The sequence below is a fragment of the Schistocerca nitens genome, chromosome 8, assembly GCF_023898315.1.
Source record: "Schistocerca nitens isolate TAMUIC-IGC-003100 chromosome 8, iqSchNite1.1, whole genome shotgun sequence".
Taxonomy (NCBI): Eukaryota; Metazoa; Arthropoda; class Insecta; order Orthoptera; family Acrididae; genus Schistocerca; species Schistocerca nitens.
In genome coordinates this window covers 165,001,466-165,019,803 of record NC_064621.1, presented here as the reverse complement: position 1 = coordinate 165,019,803, position 18,338 = coordinate 165,001,466, and the positions used below count along the sequence as shown (strand labels likewise).

At 39.9% G+C, this 18,338-nt stretch overlaps 1 protein-coding gene across 1 annotated transcript in view; it reads left to right on the top strand.

Annotated features, from left to right (window-relative positions):
- LOC126199463 (trypsin alpha-3-like) overlaps window positions 1-15,178 on the top strand; it is a 196,026-nt gene extending 180,848 nt beyond the window's left edge. Inside the window, exon 5 of the mRNA XM_049936383.1 lies at window positions 15,019-15,178. Coding sequence (XP_049792340.1) covers window positions 15,019-15,178 — 160 coding nt within the window. The remainder of the gene's footprint in view (window positions 1-15,018) is intronic.
- The last annotated feature ends 3,160 nt before the right edge of the window (window positions 15,179-18,338 follow it).

Below are 18,338 nucleotides of genomic sequence, written 5' to 3'. Positions count from 1 at the left end.
CACTTTTACATTGTCCAAGAAGACTGAACTATCTGTTCACAGTTTCCACAGTTATAAGTGTTTTGCCCGAGAGTCCTACATACTCGGTTCGATAGACAAACAGTCAAACAACTCATATTAATAAACTTTTCTTTTTTTTTTTGAGAAGTCAATACAAATACTTAACTTTGGTAGATGCGTCGCAAGCAAATGGTGACATACAAAATAATTGATTTTCTTCAGAACAGATGACTGGCCCGGGTGGCCGAGCAGTTCTAGGCGCTACAGTCTGGAACCGCGTGACCACTACGGTCGCAGGTTCAAATCCTGCCTCGGGCATGGATGTGTGTGATGTCCTTAGGTTGGTTGGGTTCACGTAGTTCTAAGTTCTAGGGGACTGATGCCTCAGAAGTTAAGTCCCATAGTGTTCAGAGCCATTTGAACCATTTTGAGACAATCAGAACAGACAAATACATGTCCGTGCTACGTAGAGATTGCTAATGACAGTGGCTACAATGCGTCGGCTAACAATGTGGCTAACATTGAAGCTGCTATCGAAGTGGGTTGTCATCAGTCTGACGTGGCGCTTATGTCGTCTTCACCTAGCATTGTCGTCCTGGAAGGAGGTCGGTCAGTGTGTGATTGTCTGACCTTTTCTCACAGCCCTCTTTTTCCCTGTCGTTCCCGACTGGCGTGCTGGCGCTGACTTTACACCGTAACTATAAGTAAGCGTACTAGCGATCCGAATTACCTTCAGAAAATTTCTAAGAAGATGATTTTGTTATCTGTCTCATTTGTAATAAATGTTACTGAATACCTTAACACTAAAAAACGATGAAAACTGTTTTCATATAACTCTTCTTCGTACTCTATCCTGTGCAAGCCTCTTCATCTCCAAGTACCTACTGCAACCTACATTCTTCTGAACCTGCTCACTGTATTGGCCTCCGTCTACGATTTTTACCCTCCACGCTTCCCTCCAGTACTAAATTCGTATTTCTTCATGCCCCAGAATGTGTCCTACCGATCGATCCTCTCTTCTAGTTGAGTCATGCCACAAATTCCTCTTCTCCCCAGTTCTATGCAGTACCTCTTCATTAGTTACGTGATCTACCTATCTAATCTGCAGCATTCTTCTGTAACACCTCATTTCAAAAGCTTCTATTTTCTTCTTGTCTAAACTGTTTATCGTCCATGTTTCATTTCAATACATGACCACACTTCATAAAAATACTTTCCGAACAGACTTCCTGACCAGTCTATACTCGGTGCTAACAAATTTCTTTTCTTCACAAACGTTTTTCTAGCCATTGCCGGTCTACATTTTATATCCTCTCTACTTCGACCATCATAAGTTATTTTGCTGGCGAAATAGTAAAACTCATCTTCTACTTTAAGTATCTTACTTCTTAATCTAATTCCCTCAGCATTACCTGATTTAATTAAACTACATTTTAGTATCCTCGTTTTGCTTTTGTTGATGTTCAAGTGATATTCTCCTTTTCCATTCCGTTCGACTGCTCTTCCAAGTCCTTTGATTTCTCTGACAGAATTACAATATCATCGGCAAACCTCAAAGCTTTTATAACGTCTCCCTGGACTTTAATTCCTACTCAAAATTTTTCTTTTGTTCCCTTCACTGTTTGTTCAACGTACAGACTGAATAACATCTGAGATAGGCTACAACCCTGCGTCACTTCCTTTTCAATTACTGCCCCTCTTTCCCACCCCTAGACCCTTATAACTGTTATCTGATTTCCGTACAAATTGTAAATAGGCTTTCTCTCCCTGTGTTTTATCCCTACCACCTTTACAATTTGAAAGAGAGTATTCCAAAGAACATTTTCAAAAGCTTTCTGTAAGTCTACTACTGCTATAAACGTAGGTTTGCTTTTCCTTAACCTATCTTCTATAAAAATGTTGGGTTCTTTCTGTCTCGCATGTTCCTACATTTCTCCGGCATTGAAACTTATCTTGCCCGGAGTCGGCTTCTACCACTTTGCAAACGTGACTTATTAAACTGATAGTTCGGTAATTTTCACATCTGTCAGCAACTGCTTTCTTTCGAATTGGTATTATTATATTCTTCTTGATATACGAGGGTACTTACCTGTCTCTTACATCTTGCTCACCAGCTGTAAGACTTTCGTCATGGCTGACTCTCCCAAGGCTATCACTAATTGTAACGGAATGTTGTCTATTCCTGGGTCCTTGTTTTGACTTGGGTCTTTTAGTGCAAATCAAATTCTTTACGCGGTATGATATCTCCCATCTCATCTTCATCTACGTCCTCTTTCATTTCCATAATATTGCCTTCAAGTACATCTCCCTTGCATAGTCCCTTTATAAACTCCTTCCACCTTTCTGTTTTCCCTTCTCTGCTTATCACTGGTTTTCCATCGGCTTTGAAACACAGAAAATCCAATAAAAGATTAAAGCGTCAAGATTATAAACAAACAGCTTTGTTTCAAACATCATTGATAGCCACTGGCTCTTCACACAGTTTAACAAATTCAATAAATTAATCAAGAATGAAACACACTATTTTCGAGCCTTTCCAGCACCCTGAACTACCAAGCTGCGCTCTTGAGAACTCCCTCTGGCTGACATGTTCACGCTATAGCATAAAAAAAGTTGTACCTCTAAATTTCCTATAGAAACAGAACGATCCTGTGATTCTCTCCTTTGTGCATGTGCATATTCAGTCGAAAAGTGAATAGAAAATGATTATAAAATAATTTCAACGATAGCTCTAATACTGACCACGAAAATATTCACACTTAAACGCTGTAACGAGAACGGAACATGAAAAGCTCAGAAGCCCTGTATTATTTTGAGGGAAGCTCCAACGTGCTACCCAAAGCAGTCTAAATTACTAACAGTTCAGTATAGATTGTTTAGAACAACTGTTGTTTGGAGAATGAAGATCAATATGTTTAGCTACAACTCAAAATTTGTGTTAAGTCATATCAGTCACAAATTTGGTAAGACACTTACCCTGATATTCACAGCTGCGATAGATGTGGCTTAAGAACTTGCCCACATAAAAAGAGTCGCACCTCAGTAACAGGCCGGCCGGTGTGGCTGAGCGGTTATAGGCGCTTCAGTCTGGAACCGCGCGACCGCTACGGTAGCAGGTTCGAATCCAGCCTCGGGCATGGATTATGAAACGTCCCCTTTGAACAATTATACATACGACTGTGCTTATACTGACACACAATATTTTTTTAGCGCAACGCAATCTTACTTTCAATAATCTCTACAAGAGAATGGCCCTGACTAACATTAACCTGTACTTTTCACAAATCACGTACCTCACAAAAATCTTGGTTACTCCCACTACTGCAATACAGCTGGCGCCACTACTGCCAGCTAAATAAAAGATTCAAACTATGGAAGGCACTAACTACTGATAGGGATAGTTAGCAAATGAAAGATATTAATACAGAACAAACGTTGTATTTACCTTAATAGTCATCATATATATATATATATATATATATATATATATATATATATATATATATATATATATATATATGTATATATGTATATATATATATATATATATATATATAGCAGTTCATCACAAATTTCAAAACTCCGCCATCTCTCTCCCCACATCCACCACTGCTGGCGGCTCACCTCCAACTGCGCAACGCTACGCGCTGTTCACAGCCAGCTGCCTAACACTACAATGGTTGAGTATTACAACAATGCAAAGCAGCCACAGACTGCACACAGCACAGCCAGTGATTTTTTTATACACAGGTGGCATTACCAATAAAAAAAACCTAAACAGCCTACTTACATAGCCCCCATGCTCCCCACAAAAAAATTTTACAAATTTTTTTGGGCACTGGCCAATACTTATTTGTTAAAATTTTTCATAATCGTAATTACAATAACAAAGAAATCAAATGCACACACTTATTGATACAATGTTGGTCAAAAGCAAAAATTTTCTCACAGTCCATAAAGAAAGTCCTGATCATTCATCACATTGCAGTGTTTTTCTCAAAGTCTGAGCAGTAAAAGAAAATGCACACGGAAGTAGTGGATTTCCATGCAGTCTTGAAGAAGTATCGTTGTCCTTCCAATGGAAAGACAGTGCTGACTCTCGACATGCATACAGGTCATGGGCCACAACAGAGCAAACCCACAGCGGAGTCAGTCGAAGTTTTGAAGAGTATTGGTGGGTAGGTCATCACAGAGCAGACCCACTGTAGTCCTGGTAGAGATTACGGTATTGGTGGGCCACCAAAGATGCAGACCCACTGCAGTCCTTGTAGAAATATTGGTACTGGTGAGTCAGCAAAGACGCAGACCCACTGTAGTCCTTGTAGAGATAATGGTACTGGTGGGGCACCAGAGGTGCAGACCCACTGCAGTCCTTGTAGAGATAATGGTACTGGTGGGCCACCAGAGGTGCAGACCCACTGCAGTCCTTGTAGAGATGGCCAGCAGCCATCTGTTGTGACTGTGCAGGTGCACAATCACCATTGAAGAATCTTGCGGATAATATAGCAAGTCCATAACCACCACTTGTGCACTCACAGAGTTATTGGAATTGTCCTTAGAACCAGCAATGCTGTTATCCAGTCCCTTGCTGAATTATTAACACACGTGCAAACACTAACAGTCCCTACTTCTCACATATTGTCCATATACTATGACCAACAGAAACGTGTGCAGTGAAATGCAACTTACAAGTTACTTAATTTGATGACCTGGTGTCAATTACAATTTTATAACATAAGAATACAATGACAAAGGTACAAAATACATCATTAAAGAACATAACAATACAGATAACATTTGTAGTACAGGTTTTACAATAGAATAGAAATAAACATATACATCAATGTTATAGGAATTTTGACATAAATACATACATAAAAGATCAGAATAATTATTGAAACATCGACTTCACACATGAGCATTAAAACAAAACAGAATAAATAATGTCTAAGCATCTTTACAAAGTAAATAACATATTATCAATGCAAATTATATTTGAGGATAACAGTATTCCTCATCATAGTGAATAGTATTAGAAAAAAATTCTATGAAACTACACAGAGACAGGAAGAAAACAAATACACAAGGGTACACAAAAACATAGCGGAATAATACAAGGAAAGGACAGGGTTTATTTTACTACAGTATTTTGCAAACAAAACTTTCTTTACTTCTTGGAGATCTCCCTTCATTCATCATCATTGCCATAAAGTCCTATCTAAACCTCCTTCCTGTATTCTATTCATATTTATTTCAAAATAATTATTTCTCATTGTACAATACTCATTTTGGCCCAAATCTTTTTCATATACCATGTCAATGCATTGCTTCCAATTCATCATAGTTAGTTTCTTATATAGTCTACCCCCTCTTAAGCTAACTTAAATCTACTGAGCTCAGATGCTAAACTAAGGAACGAGGCAATGCAGCAGCAGAAAACAATTAACACAAACAGCAATGATAAAAAATACAAAAGGCAAAGCAAGCAGCATAAATTACAACTAATATAAGACAATGAGCAGCAAACAAGAAAAATAAATCAGTAGTAAACTGGCTTAGCAGAGTAATACAAAGTCAAATTCCATAACACTATGCCTGGCAAACAGCAGCAGAAAATGAAATACCTAAACATGACATAGCTCAAGCAAAGAAAATAGTACACTAAAGATAACAATGCAGACAAGGGAAATGTATATTCACATCTTAAAGTCTATGTAATTAAAGTGGTGCACCACAAAAACTAATTCGACAAAAGATTACTAAGTAGTAGAAAAGAAAATTATGTACGCAGTTCCTGTGAAGGTAAATGTCTTTTTGTGCTCCCTCATTTTTTTAAAAATTATTATTTACTCGATCGGTAGACAGAAAATATTTACATTAATACATCTATAAAATTTTATTTTTACCAATGCTGCAGTGCAGCTAGAAACTAGATATTAAATGAAATAAGCAATTACGCAAACCAAAGCATAAAAATATCATTCAATAGTCATGTGACATTTCATAAGTTAGTAGAAATTCTCTCAACTCTCGTAGAAAGACGCTTGTCATAATCAGGTGTGCAGATGTAAAAATATTTCTCGTCATTTCATTAGGCATTCCTGTAAATATCATAAATTAAGAGCTCCACAGTGTCAACATATGTTTTCAAGTTCGACCGTGTCGTTTTTGCGATGCTCTCTACAAAGGAACATCAATAGCGAGGACAATGGCCTCCCTTTTTTTTTCTACCTGTGCCGCTGAAAAGGGCTCGCAATAATGGCTTTTTCTCCAGGCGTCTGACACACCTGGCTGCTCACAACGAATTACTTCACGGTCACTTACCTTTCTTAACGAAATATTTACGACAGCAGTTTTCGCTACAGCGACAGTCTCATATAAAAATTTCATAGGTCAAGAATTTGCGTTACAAATCTGTAGAAACAAAATCGTATGAATATAACAGTGTCCAAAAAATTTTCGCCGGCATTGTGATACATTCACGCATTTACACACATTTCATAACTCTTAAAGTACGATTCTCGGTTTACAACATCCTTTTTCACTAGTCAGAGTCCCTACCTTCTATTCATTATTCATATACATATAAACACGTAATCACATTCCTTATATAGCATCATCTTATTGATCATAAACATACCGCAACAGCATAATACACATCGTCATCGTAATAATAACATCATAACACCTTAGTCAACTCTCAAAATCGTCGTAGCTTCCTCCAATAATTTCAAAACCTAAAAAAAATTCTCTGCTCATGTCAAAAGTGTCATCTGCCTCAAACGTACTTTAAAATCATGATCCCATACCAAATATATCATTCAAAGCTCTCATAGTATCACAATGGTTCAGAAAAAATATGAGCATTTCACAAAGTACAGACAAAATACAATTTCATAAGTGTGAAGTTATCCAACGGTGTAATTACATAAACATGTGTCACTGATATAGTAAAAAAGTTTGTCTCTCTCAGTTAAATGATCAGATAGCTGTGTATTTTGTGTTGGAGAAATATGGTACCGATGTGTAAAAGTTGTTTAAGCAAATACCATATTAGCTAGGGCTCCTTGTGCTTGCCAAACACATCGTACACAAAGTAAGCGTGTACCCCCCTGAGGATTAATGAATGATACCCTCAGGTGTTACAGATTACAGCAATGGAATGAAATGTATCACAGAATACCTTTGTATCATTGTACTTCAAATATCTTTAAAAATAAATGTTTTAAGTACAAAATTAATCACTCAAATGCGTGTACTGTAGCGCTAAACTGTGCGTCTTGTTGTGAGATAATCTCTGTGGAAGTGTCGTAGTTATCGTCCTCCGAAAGCTAAGTTCTGCAGACGTTAATGTACTTACCTCACGATACACAAAAATGAAATGCTTTGCGAATAGATGTCTTAGTTATTACGCTTATTGTTGTGATGAAGAAAGTACTGGACAGTAACGTATTGTTGTGCCACGAAAAAGGCTGTCTCATTGCTGCTATACCACAAAAGTTGCTACTAAAACATGTTTTACTTTCCAGAAGAATTCAGAAAAACTGTGCAGATATAAAACAGATACACCGCAAAAGCAACATTGTAAATTGTCACTCATTAGTAGCGTCGTGATAAAATCGTGTAGCTGTCACATAAACTAACCACTGTGTCATCTGGTATCTCACGGAAAGTACTTCAAATCCAGAATGTATTTTCAAGTAAGCCAAAATGTTGCATTAAAATCTCAAGTTAAAAAAGCACATTATCTCTCAATAAACGGTTTTACGTGTGAAATGTGGTGTAAACCTTTGCTCTTCCTAGTACGCAGAGTTTCAACTTTAACGCAATTATCAAGTGGTATACGTCGGTAAAGAATACTGGAATTTTTCTCAAGGTTAGCGTCTATGTTATTTTTCCCTGAGCCAGCTGGTGCACGCGGCTGCCTGCTGTGCGAGTCATTGTCTGTCTCTTTGTTGGCGCGCGTCGTTACTGGGATTTGGAGACCTAACTTCTACAAATTCACGTTGTCGAAAATGCCCTGCTCTGTTTGAATCCCGCCAGTTCTGATGAAATTCAGGTCTATCGTTATGATTATCTCGTCTGTCGTCATGTCGGTTGATTTCATAATTTCTTTCTTGTCGGTCATGTGGTGGAGAATTTCTTCCTGAATCGTAACTGCGCGCTGAACTGTTGCGTCTGAAGTTATTCTGTCTCCCTTGATAATAATTATTTTGGTTCCCATTTTGTCTGTTTCTCTGATTGTCTCTGTGATATTCATTACTACGGAAATGCGAACTTTCTCTGTAACTATTACTCTGCCAGTGGTTGTCATTCGGGTGGTGTCTGTTTTGGTCACGATTTACGTTGCAGGAATAGCCTAGACGTGTCCAGTTATTATTTCTTTCATCGCGGAATTGTGACGGATGTGACCTGTAATTGTTGTGTTCCTGTTTCCGCGTTCCGCGATTGTCAGTGTCAATTTCCAGTTCTTGTAACAGTCCCTGAAAAGCCTCAATGTCTTCTTTGCAACGTCCTGCTAAAATAATATGTCGTAAATGTTCAGGTAATTTTATTAAGCAAATGCGGATGAGTTCTGAGGGGCTGTATGGGTTTGACAGGTACTGATTCTTGTGCAACATGTCTTCAAAATATTTCACAAGACTGGAGAATTCAGATTGTTCGAAATGTTTCATCATTATGATGCCATGTTTTACTCGGTCTTGTGTGGCTTGAGACCAATATGCTGAGAGGAAGGCATGGTAAAATTCTCCTTCACTGTGGCAATCGTGAATGACCGATCGCATTCTTACAGCTGGTTCATTCTCTAAGTAGCCACACATAAATTCTAATCTGTGTTCTACCGACCAGTTGGGAGGAAAACAATGAGAGAATTCATGGAGCCACGCTTGTGGATGAATGTCGTTGCCTGAATTCTTAAATGTTTTGAATTTACGTGTAGTAATGAACAGCTTATAGTCAAAATCATCATGTCGGCGAGTCGCATATCGGTCATAGTTACGTCGTGTCGGCGGTTCCATCTCAAAATTCGGTGTGTCTTGCCAATTTCTTTCATAATTTCCGAAATGCGCTGTGTTATTATTTTGTGGCTGTTCCGTATTTCTATGTCCCTCTTCCCGTGTTGGAGCGCGAGTGGCCTCTGAAATATGAAATTTTTGTATTACTTGCGCCAACTGATCTTGTACTTCCCGGATTTCTCTTTTGTATTGCGTATTAAATTGATTCTGATTTTGTTTGAATTTCTTAATTTGTTCATACTCTTCTGTGTCACAGATGGCTACAGGTCTTGTGTCATTCAGATCCTCATCTACCTTTGTAGATAAGTTAGTGAACTGATCTGAAAGTTCGGCTACTTTCTCCGATAGTGTACTTATTTCCTCAGTGTGTTTTTCCGAACCAAGTTTCAGAGTATCTACTGTGTCCTTCAAGTTTTCCTGAGTTTTTGCAAGTTGCGTAACCGAATCGGTAGATGCAACTGAGTCAATTTTAGCTTGCAAGGTGTCGTGATTTTCATGAACAATGGTTTGCAGTTCTTTTATGGCTGCTTCGTGATTCTGTAATGCATTTTCATGCCGCGAAAAAATGGGTTGAAAATGCTCACAAATTTGTGTTTTTACATCATTACAGACTTTTTGACATTTCGATTCAATGTTATGTAACTCACTAGTTAAATCTTCACGTGTTTGTTCAAGTGTGGTGTCTAACTTTTGAAGCTTTTGCTGTGTTTGTCTCTGATTTTGTTCCATTGTGTCTAACTGTTGCTGTGTTTGTCTCTGGTGTTGTTCCATTGTGTCTAACTGTTGCTGTGTTTGTCTCTGGTGTTGTTCCATTGTGTCTAACTTTTGAAGATTTTGTTCCATTGTGTCTAACTTTTCAAGCTTTTGTCCCATTTGTTGCATTAATTGTAATAACAATGCACTGGTGTCTGAAACATGTTCCTCAGTGCTTTTCGGCAGTGAATTTGCACCGGCAACATTCACATTTTGATAAGCGGAAAATGTGTCTTGACTCATTTGAGAAAACAGTGAGGACGCAAAACCTGAATCTACAGTATTTGCAAAATTGTGTCCTGTCATTTCGGATTCCTGAGGCGAGCTGTTGCCGACCGATCGATCGATAATGCTTCCCTCTTCACTAATTGTTTCACTGTCCACGCCATTGTTTGCCGCCCGCTCCATTTCCCTATGCACAATTACCAAATTACTACTTTGAACATCAGTTAATTCATTACTCGGTGGCGCTAACACACTGCTTTCGTCTTTACTGTCATTTATCAGTTTACTTTGAAGCCTAGTATTACGTTTTTCACACGCCATTATTGTCACAGTATTTCACACGACAACACAGAAAAACACAATTTGAAGAGCAAAAATAGGGGAACACATTAACATAGCACTGAAAATAATATCTAGTTAATTGCAGCTGCGAAATACTTGGTGCAAATCTACATGCGTGCCACACCTGTTTTACTGTACAACAAAGAAAGACTGCAACTACAAAGGAGATTCTCTCTACAATTACGCGCTAGCAATAAACAAAATCTACACTAATTACACAAACTACAAGAAAAAATCAGAAGATTCCAGTGAGGTATCCTAGGCTAAGGGTCGAAATATGAAACGTCTCTTTTTAAACAATTATACAAGACTGTGCTTTAACTGACACACAATATTCTTTAGCGCAACGCAATCTGACTTTCAATAATCTCTACAAGAGAATGGCCCTGACTAACATTAACGTGTACTTTTCACAAATCACGTACCTCACAAAAAAGATTCAAACTATGGAAGGCACTAACTACTGATAGGGATAGTTAGCAAATGAAAGATATTAATACAGAACAAACGTTGTATTTACCTTAATAGTCATCATATATATATATATATATATATATATATATATATATATATATATATACAGCAGTTCATCACAAATTTCAAAACTCCGCCATCTCTCTCCCCACATCCACCACTGCTGGCGGCTCACCTCCAACTGCGCAACGCTACGCGCTGTTCACAGCCAGCTGCCTAACACTACAATGGTTGAGTATTACAACTATGCAAAGCAGCCACAGACTGCACACAGCACAGCCAGTGATTTTTTTATACACAGGTGGCATTACCAATAAAAAAACCTAAACAGCCTACTTACAGGATGTGTGTGATGTCCTTAGGTTAGTTAGGTTTAAGTAGTTCTAAGTTCTAGGGGACTGATGACCTCAGAAGTTAAGTCCCATAGTGCTCAGAGCCATTTGAACCACTTTGAACCTCAGTAACACACACACACGTATTAGCGACAGACACAGAACGCGCCATATTGCAGAACACCACAGTCTTCAGCCAGCGAGCCAATGTAAACAAACCACGAATTCTTCGTGTTGTTAGTTCAGGAGTGTGCTTGTTGACGTGGGCGACATTAGTAGTACAGTTTACAGCTGACTTCCTCCTACTAGTGCAATCTCCACTGTTGATGTTTACTGACGTGTCAAATGGTTCAAATGGCTCTGAGCACTATGGGACTCAACTGCTGTGGTCATCAGTCCCCTAGAACTTAGAACTACTTAAACCTAACTAACCTAAGGACATCACACACATCCATGCCCGAGGCAGGATTCGAACCTGCGATCGTAGCGGTCGCACGGTTCCGGACTGCGCGCCTAGAACCGCGAAACCACCGCGGCCGGCTTACTGACGTGTCGCCTCACACACTGCCGTCGCAAACCGGTCACATTCACTACATTGTAAAGCCTTCCTCACACGGAACGAGACCGCTAACGTTGACTTGGACGCGCACGGGAAACCCAACCAGGGCGGTTATGTTAGTTAACGTGATTTGCGACTGTAGCGCTCTCCAGGTACAGCTGCCGATTGAATCTGACTCCCAAACCATACACTTTTTGGACGCACGTAAAACTGCTGCGTTAGGTCTGTTGAAATTCAACGTTTCCTCCCTTGTCCACAAGCTAGTCATATTGTTCTGTCTGTGGCATACTTAAATAAAAACTCAAATATCCATGATCACGTTATAAGATAAAAGGAAAGTTCAATATCCAGTGAGTAAGAACATCAGCTAATAAAACTTCACAAAACGGACAGTATCACTCCTGAGAGAAAGCGCAATATAATTAGGTAATATCGAACGCTACAGAGCACATTTCTACTAATTTATTAAGAAAGTCACAGTGCCTTTCAGATACGTAGAGGTGGATAAAACTGACTTCAAAAAGACTCAAATCAGCTTCACTCCAATTACTAATGGTTTTCCCGTCTTAAGCTTATTGCAATTAATTAAAGAGAAAATGGCTCTGAGCACTATGAGACTTAACATCTGAGGTCATCAGTCACCTAGAACTTAGAACTACTTAAACCTAACTAACCTAAGGACATCACAAACATCCATGCCCGATGCAGGATTCGAACCTGGGACCGTAGCGGTCGCGCGGTTGCAGACTGTAGCGCCTAGAACCGCTCGGCCACTCCGGCCGGCAATTAAAGAGAATTTGCAGCAGACTCGTTCCGCTTTTATTTACAAAGCAACATTTTTGTGTGTTTAAGATTAGAACTACTTATTCCCTCTTCGTTGCAGAGGAGATAAACTTCGCTGCACATATACACAAGACAGTTTTAGCGTTTTTGCACTTTTTCTTACCTAGTACATATATGTAACGAAGTTTCTCTCGACTTCAACCTCTGTTTACAGAGAGAGACGAAGCAGTGATTTGGAGAACATGTAAACAAGAGGCAGATACACTGTAAGTAAATTGCACACCACCTTTATAAACAAATTTATGTTTTTAATCTTAAGCAACCGTAAATGTACAAACAGAAATGAATACAGAAGACACTTTCTAAATGAAAGCGGAACGCGTCTGAGGTAAAATTCTCTTTAATTAAATGCGGTAAGCTTAAGACGGAGAACCAGTAGTAATAGAGTTTAATAGCTGCGGCAGAAGATGGCCATGCTAGCAAAGAACTACACTTTGTCTCCCAACTCGGTATCTCTACCAGCTACACTACGCTGAACTTCGACGACTAATGACCTGGCATATTAGTTACGAGCTTCTGAAGGCCTTGTCTAATCGCGGATATGTTATTAAATGAGCTTTAAATTAAAAAAAAAGACGTACCATGAACGAGGAGTTTTTGATGAATCTCCAAGTTGCCGTTGCCTCAGAACGGCGTGCTTTCATAACACGCTAGTTGAAACACGAAAATAACTAGAGGTGAACATTTATTAAGCATCTGTATAACATCTTCCGGAATTGTATTACAACAAATCGTTCGAGTAACAGCGCCTTTTCGAGAGATCGTCAGTCTGCTGGTGCCTAGTAAACAGCATGTGTTCATAGGGTGTAAGTTATCGTATAAAACCTACCAAAGTTGGCCTTCACTTGAAAAACACAAATACACTGTGGCGTATCGCTATTTCTGCTCTTGACGTTGAGAGTGTTCTTACCAATTAAAGGTTCATCCTTTTGTAACACATACCGGAAATATCGCAGGACGTATTTTGTGTTTCACTCTAGGAAGTGGCTCCTCAACGTGAAATAGCACGAAGTGACAAAACAGCTCCGCATCAACGTTAGCACTTCCGTGTGAGGACGGCTTCCCATATCCGTCTCCACGCATGGAATTTATGTTACTTTGCCGCATGCAGAGTCAAGGACGAGCCGTCGATAGTCACGGCTAGGTCAACTCATGTGAGACTACGGTTGATAGACAATAATCTGTAATTAACCGATTTTTTTATTATTATCGAGTTGAGCCTCTTGGACCGCGTGGAAAAAACCAAATTCATTTTAGTGTCTAGGTCTTGTTCTTGTTCTAGCTTTGATTTCCTGCCAGTACCTTCTGAGCCCACAAAGAAGGGCCTGTTTATGCTCTTCAGACAATGGTCCTCTCCGTCTTTTGGACGTTGATGCCATTTTAAAACCTTGGTAGTTGTTCACCAATCTTTTAAATATGTTCCTGTCAGGAATTTCTGTTTCTGAGATACCACTCTGCCCAAGATCTTTTTCACATTCTTCGACCCATCTTGGCCTTGGTTTTTAGATTGGTTGCAACTCCATATTCTTTCAGTTAGTCGGTTACCGTCCATCCTCATGAGATGACCGTAAAATAACAATCGTCTCTTCTTCATGGATGCTTTGATAGGTTCTGTCTTGCTGTACAAGTCCTCATTTGCTCCCATTCGCCACTGTCCATCTACCCAACTATTACCTAGGTATTTTCCGTAATATCCTAAGCTCTCGCTTTTCCAGCCGCTCAGCTTGACCTTGTCTATTCACGGTCAAAGTTTCGGACGCATATGAGCCCTCAGGTTTTACAACGGTATTATAATGACGGAACTTGACCCCTATACTCATAGACTTTTTGTTATAGGTATACATTGTAAGTTGGTATGCTTGGTCTGACTTCCTGATCCTGGCATTAATTGTTTCTCCTTCTAATCCATTCTCCTGGATTACTTCACCGAGATACCTGAAATTCTTAACTCGCCCGATTTTTCCCAGATTGGTGATCATCCATTCAGGTCCATCACAGATGTTTGTCTTTTGAATAGAGATCTGAACTCCATTTTTTTTTCAGCAATTTCTGACAGCCTATTGATCTTGTTGACCGCTGACTCTATGTTGTCAGCAAAAATGGCCAGGTCATCTGGAAAGGCCAAGCAGTCAATGTACATGACTTTGTTCATATGACTAAGTCTGAACCGCTCTTCATTTGTTTCTTCTTGGGCTAACAATTTTCTCCACTCTCGAATGAACTTTCGCAAGACGCAGTTGAAAATTATTATAATTATAATGTGACGACAGCAGTTTTTCACTCGTGGAGAGAGTGGTATTACAAGGGGCAACCACATACTGAAAATGCAAATCAATTGACGAAAGACGTCATACGCAGCAACGCGATATTGTCTTTGCAGATCGCTCTGCATGACGAAGTACGCCAAGGTGGGGGAGGTGACGAGGCGGATGCTGTGCGCCGTGGCGGCGCCGGAGGCGGGGGCGGCGTGCAGCGTCGACCCCGGCGGCCCCCTGGTGGCGAACGGGCGACTCATCGGCGTCGTGTCGTGGGCCACCGGCTGCGTGTCCGCCGGACAGCCCGGCGTCTACGCCGACGTTTCGGAGATGGCCGACTGGGTGCTCGAGTACGTCCGCAACTACGACTCGGCCTGAAAGCACCCACCATGCCAGCACCGCACCAACTACCATCTCACTTGTCAATTTTCCGTCCCTTTACCTTGTAGTCCACATCCTGTGCCTTATTCTACACCTCATAACTGTCCACGATTTATGTGTCGAATGGATATTACCACAACGACTGTATTACGACAGTGCGCTATGTAAGAGTACTTACCTTCATTTTAGTCGATAAGACTCAGTGACGAGGTTGTAACTTGAATCTACGCATGTGACTATCTCAGTCATTGTTGTGTCGAGAACCGATATTTATGTACAAGAATAAAAAATAATACACATGTTTACCGTGTATGTTTCTCATGCAGACCTGCCCCTCTTTGTCATCATTGCATGCCTTCTATATTACTAACTGGCTACAAGGTCACACCATCAACAGGTGCAGGTTGCCTATCTAACTTACAGGGGCAACAGAAATGGCACTAAAAGTTCTTCATGTAATTATTGACCACATTTAAAAATTACGATGCTGTCAAAATTAACTCACTGAGACGAATAATCTTACGCGAAACGTTTAACACAATAAGTCAATTGTTAGAAGCTGTGTGTATAACATGAGGCACCATAACTTCCTTTCTTTCTTTCTTTCTTTTGCTTGAGCCTGTTTTCCCACGGATATGCAGGGTCGGAATGGTTAATCGAATGTGGCAATGTTAGTGGAAGGGGTGGCTGGATGCTCTTCCTGCCGCCTCCTTATACTCCCGGGACGGAATGAGTGTACCCCAACTGTCTGTGACTAGTGTAATCCATAGAATAGTGCGAAAGTGTTCAGATGTCTGCGAGCAGTGTAACTGAGGCGGGACGTGGGGACCAGCCTGGTATTCACTAAAAGTTCTTCATGTAATTATTGACCGCATTTAAAAATTACGCTGCTGTCATAATTGACTCACTGAGACGAATAATCTTACGCGAAACGTTTAACACAATAAGTCAATTATTAGAAGCTGTGTGTATAACATGAGGCACCATCTCTTTCTTTCTTTCTTTCTTTTGCTTGTGCCTGTTTTCCCACGGATATGCAGGGTCGGAATGGTTAATCGAATGTGGCAATGTTAGTGGAAGGGGTGGCTGGATGCCCTTCCTGCCGCCTCCTTATACCCCCGGGACGGAATGAGTGTACCCTACCTGTCTGTGACTAGTGTAATCCATAGAATAGTGCGAAAGTGTTCAGATGTCTGCGAGCCGTGTAACTGAGGCGGGACGTGGGGACCAGCCCGGTATTCACCTAAGAGGATGTGGAAAACCGCCTAAAAACCACATTCAGACTGGCCGGCACATCGGCCGTCGTCGTTAATCCGCCGGGCGGATTCGATCCGGGGCCGGCGCGCCTACCCGAGTCCAGGAAGCAGCGCATTAGCACCCCCAGGTAACCTGGCGGCTGATAGAAGTAACTGAAGGCGAGAAAATCACTCAGACTGTATTGATACAGTATAGTTTCAACCCATTCCGGAACTTTTTCCGGAGACGCATTCTTCCCTTCCCACAAAACAATTAGTAAAAAATATTTCTCACTTACTACTTATTAACTGTTTGTACAGTTGAGCTTGAGCATCAAACATAACGTTTTGATTTTGTAAGTCTCAAGTTGGAATCTGAAAAATTAATGAAACTTATTTTGATAACGACATTCGTAATTTTCGGTACAGGGCTACAGAATTATGTAAATGTTTAATTTTGAGCGGAAATATGTGGGGCGCACGTTACACGATGCGAAGTCCAAACTAGCTGGTACATCAATTAATTCGACTGCGAGAAATAAATCCGTTTTCAATGAAAGTAATGTATACTATCTAATTGCAAATCAAAATGCTTCAGATTAATATGTTGACTGTGAATATTGCTAATGTTTATCTTTAGTCTTGTGAGCAATCATTATACCGGAACAGTTATTGTAATTAACCAGCAAATGAACATAAAAATTAACGCATCTGACTTTGTGTTAAAACTGCTTGGAAATTCACAAGTTAGCAATTTTTAAAATACACTGACAATCACCGTGCCTTACAATGCACATGAACCTTGATCGTAATTAAATTTATTGGCATACATGTGCGCACGGCAGGCTCGTTCGTTCTGCAACCTGTTATTATTAGCATGACGATGACACTGTGAAAAATCAAGTTTCATTTACCGTGCTTGTGACGGGCAATGCAAAATGGGCTCTTACCAATTTGCAGTGTGGAAACACTGTCATGAAAGTAAAGAATGAAAAATGAAGAATTGAACTTAACGATTGATAAATGAAAAGCAAGATTACAAGTACAACTACACTTCATTAAGCCAAAACAACAATAAACCATTTGCAGGCGGCTGTGGCCGAGCGGTTCTAGGCGCTTTAGTCTGGAATCGCGTGACCGCTACGGTCACAGGTTCGACTCGGGTCTCGGGCATGTATGTGTGTGATGACCTTGTAACCTCCCCACAAAAATATAATAAAAATGAACCTGAACCAAGTGTAACCTCCCAACAAAATTATTAATGAAATGAATTTTAAATATTGTAACCTCAGAACAAAATTGGCTTCCATTTATAATCTGTGTGCAGAAATGCATTCACATTTGATGTACCCACTAAATTCTTTTCTCATTTAATGTTATGTTCGAAACAGAAAAATTCCTAAACAGCAAAATAATTGAAAAATTCAGTACCCTGGTAAATTTTATGACGACAGCAGCGCTGCGCCACGGCCCTGTATTCTGAATAAAAAAAGCAAAAGTTCTTACCTCAATAAAAACTGCGAATATATCTGCTCCTACATAAAAAAATTTCGGCACAGCTCCGTGTAATGCTTGGCTATGCTTTGTGATTCGTGAAAGAAATAATCATGCATTGCATGCATTGGATAAAATCTTTAAATCGAAATGAATGCTTTTTTTTAAAATTACTTTATTTTATAAAAATTATTATTGGGGTATTTTTTTAAAAAGAAATTGGATGACAATTAACATACATTACTAGATATGCGCAAGGCTACTTCTTTACCTTCTACAATAATACTCATTCTCCAGAGTCCCGACTAGAGCAGACTGCCGACACGCGCCGACTACTGCCGACTCACGTAGACAACTGAAGACTAATGCGGACTAATGCCGACTAGCGACAAGCAACAACTAACTACATACTGCTCTCTGGTCAGAGA